Source organism: Castanea sativa, chromosome 5 (genome assembly GCF_040712315.1).
Source record: "Castanea sativa cultivar Marrone di Chiusa Pesio chromosome 5, ASM4071231v1".
NCBI classification, from domain to species: domain Eukaryota; kingdom Viridiplantae; phylum Streptophyta; class Magnoliopsida; order Fagales; family Fagaceae; genus Castanea; species Castanea sativa.
In genome coordinates, this window is record NC_134017.1 from 44897911 (window position 1) to 44908619 (window position 10709).

Consider the following 10709-nt stretch of genomic DNA (forward strand, 5'->3'; position numbering starts at 1 on the left):
CATGTCAGCATGATGATGTGTCAGTTAATAGCAGAAACTAACTATGGGAGTGCTAACGGAACCAAACTTCAAGGTGTAAAATCGAGTTTTTGAATGTTGGGATCTAAAATCTAGTTAACCCCAAACTTCAGGGGTGCAATTTGTAATTTACCCTAAAAATAATAATAAAAAAGGTGGGGAGAAAGATCCAGTCTTTCTAGGAAAAAATAAATGAAAAGAATGCCGGACTACAATAATGATAGGTGTAGTTTTTATTTGCGAGAAAGAATGATAGGTGAGGAGGGTAAAATTAGGGATGACGGAATCATTTAAATAAACGTGATGGTGCTAGAACTGATTTGATGATAGTGGACGGGTCCAAGGGACACAGATACAAGGTGGACGAATCCAAGGGCCACGTGGCATCCCCCTATCATTTAAGTAATCTCCAAGAACTCTTAAGTGGAAACAACTTGCACCTCACGATTGACTCTAATAGTCCTAATATGAATAGAATTCTAATTAAGAAAGATTCCACAATATACACCATTAATGATGATCTCCCCTACAAGGAAAAGAACTCTAGGAAATACCAAAATCCAAGAGGTTCTCTCCTAAAAGGAAAGAACCTCTTGGCCAAGGCATGGATGTCAACCCTACATTACTATAAATACCCCAAAACCCTCACAAATCAAGGTACGCATAATTCATTAAAGCTCTGGCATTTTAGAGTTGTGTGAAGTTCTAACTTGACCTTCGAAGGGTATTAGGCCGGCACCACACTAGTACTCTTTGTTGGGTCATCTCTTTTTGTATTGTGCAAGTATTGTTTCAATCAAGGTAGTGGTTTTTTTGTCATCATCAGTGGGCGTCGTCTGTGGGAAAAAGATCGTTGAAATAAGCCATACGTACCACTTCCTGGACAAAAGTTACATGGTACTCACCCGTTCGATAGCAACAACCAACAATAATCAAGGTGACGAACCGCGTACCATGACCTTGGAGAGACAAGTTCAAACCCTCGCGGCAGTAATAGAGCGCCTAACCAAGGCAAAAGAATGCTAGCCTTGGTATGCAGGAGGAAGAGCAAAAAGGAACCGGTGCTGAGAGGAGAAACCAGGAGGGGCTTGAGGGTAGCAACGCTACAAGCAGACTAGAACGACAAGACACAAGCCGACCATCTGTCTCTGAAGCTGTCCCACCTCACATGGTCGCTGAGATGCAAATGATGAAGGAGCAAATGGATTTTATGATGAACGCCCTCACAGGACGGGTATCTAGTGATCTTGATGACCTAGTCTGGCAAACCGACTCGCCTTTCACGGCATCTATCAGTTTGTTCCCTCTTCCCCCGAAATTTTGCATGTCGCAGGTAGAGAGTTAAGACAGGTCTAAGGGCCCCTTAGACCACTTGGAATCCTTCAAGACCCTAATGCATCTTCAAGGGGTACTGAACAAGATTATGTGCAGGGCCTTCCTTACTACGCTGAAGGGACTTGCAAGAATCTGGTTCAGCAGATTGACGCCCAACTCCATTGGTACCTTTAAGGAGTTAAGCGCCCAAATTTGCCTCACACTTCATCGAGGGTCACAGCTATAAGAAGTCTACCGTGTGCTTGATGAACATTAGGCAGCGGGAAGACAAGATGCTAAGATCTTACATAACTCGTTTTAATAAGAAGGCTCTCTCAATTTACAAAGTAGATGACAAAATACTCGTGGCAGCGTTCACCAATGGGTTACGGAAGGGTAAGTTCCTATTTTCTCTATACAAGAATGACCAAAAACCATGTCAGAAGTGCTTTACAGGGCGACCAAATACATGAACGCAGAAGACGCATTACTGGCCCAAGAAGAGAAGCCCAGAAAAAGGGAAAGGCAGGAAGATGTGCGGCCAGACAGAGGACGAAAAATGGCTAGGACTGGAGAACAACGGGAGCACAAATGCTCTAAGCCACCTACGGGGAAATTCACAAGCTTCACCCCGCTGACTGCCCCGATCGATCAAGTGTTAATGCAAATTAAGGATGAAGGAGCCCTAACTTTTCCTGGCAAGTTGAAAGGAGATCCTAACAAAAGGTCAAGAGACAAATATTGCCATTTCCATCGTGATCACGGCCACGATACGGCTGACTGTTATGACTTGAAGGAACAAATTGAAGCTCTTATCAGACAAGGAAAGCTGCAAAGGTTCGTCAGCAAAGAAAAGACGGATCCACCACAAGACCAGGCTTCACGACGAGAAAACGAGCACCCCAGACCACCAATATGAGACATTAGAATGATCATGGGGGGCACTACGACTGCGGGGTCATCCAAAAAGGCTCGTAAAACATATCTAAGGATGGTTCAGAGTGTCTAACTGATGGGCTCCATACTGAAGATGATGAGGAATTAAAAAACCAATCATCGAGTTTTCGAAAGACGATGCACGACGTCTACACCACTCGCATGATGATGCGCTTGTCATCAGTATACGAGCGGGAGACTACAATATGCACCAAGTTTTGGTTGACAATGGAAGTTCAGCTGATATCCTCTACTACCCCGCATTCCAGCAAATGGGGATTGGAAGGAAGCGACTGGTTCCGAAGAATGCCCCACTCATCGGCTTCGGAGGGGCAAGGGTCTACCCCTTTAGTGCTGTCACATTGACAGTGACGGTGGGTGACTACCCCCAACAGATCACTAAAGACATGGCGTTCCTCATGGTCGATTGCTCATCTGCTTACAATGCCATCCTAGGACAGCTCGCTCTCAAGTCATGGAAAGCCGTGACCTCGATCTACCATTTAATGATCAAGTTCCATACCGAGTATGGAGTAGGACAGCTGCGCGAAAATTAGGTGGCCACGCGTGAATGTTACATAGCTATGATGGAGATGGACGACCACCTCTAAACCATGAACATAGAAGAATAGCAGACGGTAGCAAAACTAGTAAAAGAATCGGAAGAAGTACCCCTCGATGATTCTAGGCCCGAGCGAACCACAAGAATAGGTACTTCGGCCAGTTAACCAGTACGACAAGCACTCGCAACATTCCTAAGGAAAAACCAGGACGTATTTGCTTGGAGTCATGAAGACATGTCAGGGATCGACTTGTCGATCATAGTCCACAGGTTGAATGTATCATCCTCATTCTCCCCGTTTGACAAAAAAAGCGAGTGTTCGCCTCGGAGCAAGACAAAGCCATAGCCAAGGAAGTGCAGAAGTTACAGGAAGCAGATTTCATACGTGAAGTGTACTGTCCGGATTGGTTGGCAAATGTGGTTATGGTTAAGAAAGTCAATGGAAAGTGGAGAATGTGTGTAGATTTCACGGATCTAAATAGGGCCTGCCCTAAGGACAGTTACCCGCTTTCTCATATTGATACCCTAGTAGACTCAACTGCAAGACATGAACTTTTAAGCTTTATGGATGCATTCTCTGGCTACAACCAGATCAAGTTGGATGAAGCTGACTAGGAGAAGACTTTGTTTTGTACAAGCCAGAGGCTCTTTTGCTACAAAGTGATGCCCTTCAGACTCAAGAATGCAGGAGCCACGTATCAAAGATTAATGAACAGAATGTTCGCACACTAGATTGAAAGAAATGTGCAAGTTTATGTAGAAGACATGTTGGTGAAAAGCATCTAGGAGTCCGACCACTTAAGTGACCTCTAAGAGACCTTCGACACTCTTCGGTCTTACAACATGGAATTAAATCTAAGCAAATGTGTGTTCAGGGTAACTGCAGGAAATTTTTTGGAATTTATGGTATCCCAAAGGGGTATCGAAGTAAACTCGGAGAAAGTAAAGGCGATAATGGAATTTGCTCCGCCAAAGACGGTAAAAGAAGTATAAAGCTTGAATAGCAAAATAGCAGCCCTAAATAGGTTTGTATCAAGGGCGATGGATAAATGCCTCCCTTTCTTCCGCACACTAAAGAGATCATTTGAATGGACGGACGAATGCCAACGAGCATTTGAAAATTTGAAGGCATACCTCTTTTCTCCGCCGTTACTTAGCCCTTCCAAACCGGGGGAAGAGTTGTTTCTATACCTGACTGTCTCCGCAACAGCCATCAGTGCAGCTCTTGTTAGAGAAGAAGATAAGGTGCAAAGGCCCGTATATTTTATAAGTTGAGCACTCAGAGGAGCAGAAGAAAGGTACCCTTAAATGGAAAAACTAGCCTTCATATTAGTGACCGCAACACGAAAACTCAAGCCATAGTTCCAAGCACATACCATAAGTGTCCTAACGGATAAGCCCCTAAAAAAAGCTACAAGTAGCCCCGAAGCTGCGGGATGGATGGCATTATAGGCAGTCGAGCTAAGTGAGTTCGACATATAGTACCAACCACGAACCGCTGTGAAGGGATAGGTGGTAGCTGACTTCATCGCTGAGTTCACCCTCATAGAAGACCAGGGGGCAGAGGAAGTCCCTATGTGGAGTATCCACATAGACGGATCCTCTAATAGACACATAGGTGGGGCCGGCATGGTACTTCACACCCCAGAAGGAGATTAGATCAAGTGCATGTTCCATCTGGAATTTTCTACAACTAATAATGAAGCAGAATATGAAGCCTTGATAGTAGCAGGAGCTAGGAGTGTGGTTGTATACTCCGATTCCCAAATCATAACCAGTCAGGTTAATGGCAGTTATGAGTGCAAGAATGAACGAATGAAGTGATATCTTGAGGAAGTGAAAGGTTGAATTAGTAACCTCCATGAAATTGGTTCAAATCCCAAGGAAGGAGAACCAATGTGCCGATTGGCTTGCTAAAGCATCTTCAGCAAAACCTATGATAGTCCCTAACCAGGTATTATCCTTCATTCAACTCTCATCACTAATAGACAATACCGACGTGCAGGAGATAAGCGATGAACACTGTTGGATGGCCTCAATAGCCGCCTACTTGAAGGACGGCAAGTTACTAGACGACAAGAAGGCCGCAAAGAAGTTGAAGGTTAAAGTGGCCCAATTCATTTTAATTAAAGACGTCCTATACAAGAGGGGTTTCTCCCGACCCTGCCTGAGGTGCCTCGCCCCCGAAGAAGTAGACTACATTATGAGGGAGATCCATGAAGGAATCTATGGAAATCATTCTAGATTGGGGTCTTTGGTGCATAAGCTAATCCAGGCAGGATATTATTGGCTAACCATGCAAAAGGATGCCGATGTATATGTCAGAGCATGCGATAAGTGCCAAAGGTTTGGCAACCTCATAAGGCAACCAACAGAAGAGCTCACCCCTATGACTGCCCCATGGCCGTTCGCACAATGGGGGCTAGATATCATGGGTCCCTTCCCAACAGCGGTAAGACAACTGAAGTTCCTAGTGGTCAGCATTGACTACTTCACCAAATGGGTGGAAGCCGAAGCCTTGGCTACTATCATGGAAAGGAATGTACGAAGTTTTGTGTGGAGGAACATCATTTGCAGGTATGGCATACCCAGGGTGCTCGTCTCAGACAACAGGAAGTAGTTCGACAATGATGCATTCAGAGACTTTTATTCGCAACTGGAGATCAGGAACCACTACTCGTCACCTGCCCACCGCAAGCTAATGGACAGGTTGAAGTCACGAACCGTTCCTTGCTCAAAATCATCAAGACTCGGCTCAAGGGGGCAAAAGGCATATGGCCGGATGAATTACTGAGTGTTTTATGAGCATACAGGACAATGACAAGGACACCAATAAGGGAAACACCATTTTGACTAGCGTACGATAGTGAAGTGGTTATCCTAACAGAAGTAGGGCTCACGAGCTATCGAGTAAGGGACCACGACGAGAGTAAGAATGATGAAGCCATGCGCTTGCAACTTGATCTGGTGGACGAAGTCAGGGCAACAACCAAGCAAAGATTAGCGCGATACCAAAACCTCACAGAGACTTCCAGGTTGAAGATCTTGTCTTAAGAAAGGTAACCGGCGCTACAAAAGATACCTCCCAAGGAAAGCTTAGACCAAATTGGGAAGGACCGTACAGAATTACATCATGGCATAGGAAGGGAACATACTACTTGGAGACATTGGAAGGGCAAAAGTTGCATCACCAACACAGAGCACCTGAAGAAGTACTACCAGTAGACGGCGTCAAAGACGACGATAAAATCACACTCCTCAACCCCAGTTTATTGTTTTTTAGTTATCGTATTTTATTTTAGTTGAAGTTTTTTACTTATAGTCCTTTTAGCCCAACGGGCAAGTTTTTTACAGAACAATTTTAAATACGTGTTTACCGCAATAAGAGGAGTCATTCAGAAATATCGTGTTATCTCTACGCATTTATGCCTTTGCTAAATTTGAAAGGAAGGTCATCCAAAGGATGACGGTAATAAAATCCCAAGATGAACAGCTTCAGCAATAACTCGAATAAAGAGTGGACGGCCCAAACATTGTGCATATCCCAAAAAATGCATGTCCAAAAAATGGAGACAACAATGGGGTAAAACCACATAATGAACAGTTTCATCCAATTAGATGACAACTAAGCAAAGGATCCATAAGATGGGCTAAACCACGTTGGTTCTTAAAACAGTCCATAACTGGACGACTTAAAATAGTTATATTAGAACCACAAGTCCATAAGTGGACGGGTTTCTTAAAACCACAATTCCACAGGACAGATTCACCAATAGGATGAATCACAAGTCCACAAGTGGCCCAGTTTTTGAAAATCGTAATTCCACAGGATAGATTCACCAATGGGATGAATCACGAGTCCACAAGTGGGCGGGTTTTTCCAAACCATAATTCCACATGATGGATTCACCAATAGGATGAATCCATAAGTGGACGGATTCTAGTAGCATGCTAGAAACACAAGTCTATAGGACGGTTTGACAAAAACACTATTAAGGGTAACACCTTAAAATATAGCAAGACATAAGTAAAACCAGACGGATACATACTAGGTGGGGGCATTATGCCCTATGTTGTTTCGACGGGCATATACTCATTGTCACCAAGACGCCACATCCACCCGTCCCCTTCCATAAAAAATACCGACTCTTCTAGTTTCTATTGGAGTCAAGGGTATCATGAATAAGCCTCAACAACGGGCTCCTGGGTACAAAAATATACATACCCTTCGACTGAGCAATCTTAGTTGGATGGTAGTAGTGAAAAACTTCTTCCACCGTCAACCTTCATGCTCCGTTGGACATAGCCCTGTACAAGACTTCTACCCTAAGGAAGACCCTCTAGGCGTTTAGGGAGATCTGGGTGACAGACAAACTTAGATATTGAAGGAGGCGATGGTGGAGCGAACTTATGGGAAATCTAAGCCTGGCCTTTAGCATCTGCTCGTAGACACTGACACCTTTAACACCCTTATAATAACATCTCTCTGATTTTTCGGGTAGACGGAGAGGAATGTTGTCAGGTATTTGCTACTTGGCCCTAAGTGTTTTGAAGTGCGACTCTTTGACCAAGGACCTAAAATTGTTAAACGTCCACAAGGGTAGCATTATGAACTCCCTGAATCTGTCAGAACCGATGACGGATTGAATTGGGGGATCAGTGCCGTCTAGGTTGTCACTAGAGTCATCCTCTAGCCTGTCTGTCTCCAAACCCTCGTCCTTTAAGGAAGGATAGGTGGCGGAAGGATTCCTTTCTTCACTTGAAGTGTTAGGGTCTTTTTGACCTAACGGGAATCCCTCATCGTATCCTGTCTTGTCGCGGATAAATGATTGGTTACTTGATGCACTAGACATCTGTCACCTACACTTGACGGTAAACCCTAAGACACTGATGGATCTAAAATAGACGATGGTAGTACAAAATCAAAAAGGAAAGACCTTTAAGGAAAGAAGAATACATACCGGTCAGACGGGGATAGATGATGGATGATCTAGCTGAACGGTATGATTATTTGATACAGGCGACAGTGGTGCTCTAATCTCAAGATTTCTGCGAAAAGTGAACAATGAGCGGTGGAAAGGCAGGTTTATATAGAGGAAATGGCACAAAATACAAAGGGACGCTTCGTTTTGAGTGACGAGCTACTGGGTGAACGCCACATGTCCAGCGTTATTAATAACCCCTAGCCAGCCTGTCATGGAAGGTTTTGTTTCTTAAGAAAAGAATTGAATCGTCATTCCATGGGTTTGTCCATTCAGAGATCACGAACCCATGGAGTGAGGGGGCAATTGAAAAGGGTAAAATTATGGATGACGGAATCATTTAAATAAACGTGACGGTGCTAGAATTGATTTGATGATAGTGGACGGGTCCAATGGCCACTGATACAAGGTGGAAGGATCCAAGGACCACGTGGCATCCCCCTAGCATTTAATAAATCTCCAATAACTCTTAAGTGGAAACAACTTGCGCCTCACGATTGACTCTAATAGTCCTAATACGAATAGAGTTCTAATTAAGAAAGATTCTGTAATATACACCATTAATGATGATCTCCCTTACAAGGAAAAGAACTAGATGGATGCATACCAAGCAAGGGCATTATGCCCCATGTTGTGTCGACGGGCATATACTCGTTGTCACCAGGATGACACATCCACCTGTCCCCTTCCATGAAAAATACCGACTTTTCCAATTTCTGTTAGAGTCAGGGGTATCACGAACGAGCATTAACAACGAGCTCCTGGGTATGAAACTATACATACCTTTCGATTGAGTAATCTTAGTTGGACGGTAGCAGTGAAAAAATTCTTCCACCGTCAACCTTCGTGCTGCGTCGGACATAGCCTTGTACAAGACCTCTACCCTAAGGATGACCCTCTAGGCGTTTGGGGAGATCTAGGTGACGGACAAACCTAGATATTGAAGGAGGCAACGGTGGAGCGAACTTAGGGGAAATCTAAGCCCAGCCTTTAGCATCTACTCGTAGACACCGACAACTTCAACACCCTTATAATAACATCTCTTTGATTTTTCGGGTAGACGGAGAGGAATGTTGTCAGGTATTTGCTACTTGGCCCTAAGTGTTTTGAAGTGTGACTCTTTGACCGAGGACCTAAAATCGTTAAACGTCCACAAGGGTAGCATTATGAACTCCCTGAATCCGTCAAGACCGATGAAGGATTGAATTGGGGGATCAGTGCCGTCTAGGCCATCACTAGAGTCATCCTCTAGTTTGTTTATCTCCAAACCCTCGTCCTTTAAGGAAGGAGAGGTGGCAGATGGATTCCTCTCTTCACTTGAAGTGTTAGGGTCTTTTTGACCTGACGGGAATCCCTCATCGTAGCCCGCCCTGTCGCGGACAAATAATTAGTTACTTGACACACTAGACATTTGTCACCTACACGTGACGGTAAACCCTGAGACACTGATGGATCTAAAATAGTGACGGTAGTACAAAATCTAAAAGGAAAGACCTTTAAGGAAAGAAGAATACATACCGGTCAGAATTGGACACCAGACGGGGATAGATGACAGATGATCTAGCTGAATGGTATGATTATCTGATACAGGCGACAGTGGTGATCTGATCTCAAGATTTCTGCGAAAAGAGAACAATAAGCGGTGGAAAGGCAAGTTTATATAGAGGAAACGACACTGAATACAAATGGACGCTTCGTTTTGAGTGATGAGCTACTGGGTGAACGCCATGTGTCCAACGTTATTTATAACCCCTAGCCGGCTTGTCATGGAAGGTTTGGTTTCTTAAGAAAAGAATTGAACCATCACTCCACGGGTTTGACCATTTATAGAACACGTACCCATGGAGTGAGGGGGCAACTAAAGAGGGTAAAATTAGGGATGACGGAATCATTTAAATAAACGTGATGGTGCTAGAACTGATTTGATGATAGTGGACAGGTCCAAGGGCCGCGGAAACAAGGTGGACGGATCCAAGGGCCACGTGGCATCCCCCTAGCATTTAAGTAATCTCCAAGAACTCTTAAGTGGAAACAACTTGCACTTCACGATTGACTCTAATAGTCCTAATATGAATAGAATTCTAATTAAGAAAGATTCTACAATATACACCATTAATGATGATCTCCCTTACAAGGAAAAGAACTCTAGGAAATACCAAAATCCAAGAGGTTCTCTCCTAGAAAGAAAGAACCTCTTGGCCAAGGCATGGATGTTAACCTTACACTATTATAAATACCCTAAAATCCTCACAAATTAAGGTACGCATAATTCATCTCAGCTCTGGCATTCTAGAGTTGTGTGAAGTTCTAACTTGACATTCAGAGGGTATTAGATCGGCACCACACTGGTGCTCTCTGTTGGGTCATCTCTTTTTGTATTGTGCAGGTATTGTTTCGATCGTGCGAGGACCGTGTGACTAACTAGTGATTTTTTCGTCATTATCAATAGGTTTAGTTAATTGGTTAGGTTGTCATTTTTATATGAATATCACTGTCACATGAACAATAAAAGTCAATGATTTTTTATATGAGAGTTATTTTTATGTTAAGAAACAAAAATCACGTGGTTTTCAGTTAATTTAATTAGTAAAATCTTTAATGATTGTATAAGAGATCTGGGTTTAATTCTTGTTATACCAAATACTGTTTGGTGTTTTGGTTTGATAATAAAGAATTATCATTAGGAGTAGATACCATAAGTAGTAACTCTCTTTAAAAAAAAAAAAAAATTAATTTTTACTATAATTATCTTACGTGGTAAATTGTTATTAGTTATTGATTGATTTGAAATAGATCCACAATTTTTTCCCTATCATTTATAGTCATTCATCTTATGTGGTAAATTATGAATGATTACGAGTTAATTCATATAGATCCACAATTTTTTCTCCGTGAAT

The 10709-nt window shown here is 43.1% G+C and overlaps 1 protein-coding gene across 1 annotated transcript; it reads left to right on the plus strand.

Annotated features, from left to right (window-relative positions):
• Window positions 1-2474: 2474 nt before the first annotated feature.
• On the plus strand, window positions 2475-3445 carry LOC142635263 (uncharacterized). The gene is made up of 2 exons (XM_075809452.1): window positions 2475-2801; window positions 3143-3445. Exons 1-2 carry the CDS (start codon window positions 2475-2477, stop codon window positions 3443-3445), a joined length of 630 nt encoding a protein of 209 aa, XP_075665567.1.
• The last annotated feature ends 7264 nt before the right edge of the window (window positions 3446-10709 follow it).

What these genes read in the sequence shown, in the direction of transcription:
- LOC142635263 (XM_075809452.1), top strand. Translation starts at nt 2,475, where the DNA reads ATGCACCAAGTTTTGGTTGACAATGGAAGTTCAGCTGATATCCTCTAC. An exon ending in AGTTCCATACCGAGTATGGA is followed by an intron (nt 2,802 to 3,142) that starts GTAGGACAGCTG and finishes TGACAAAAAAAG; the next exon opens with CGAGTGTTCGCCTCGGAGCA.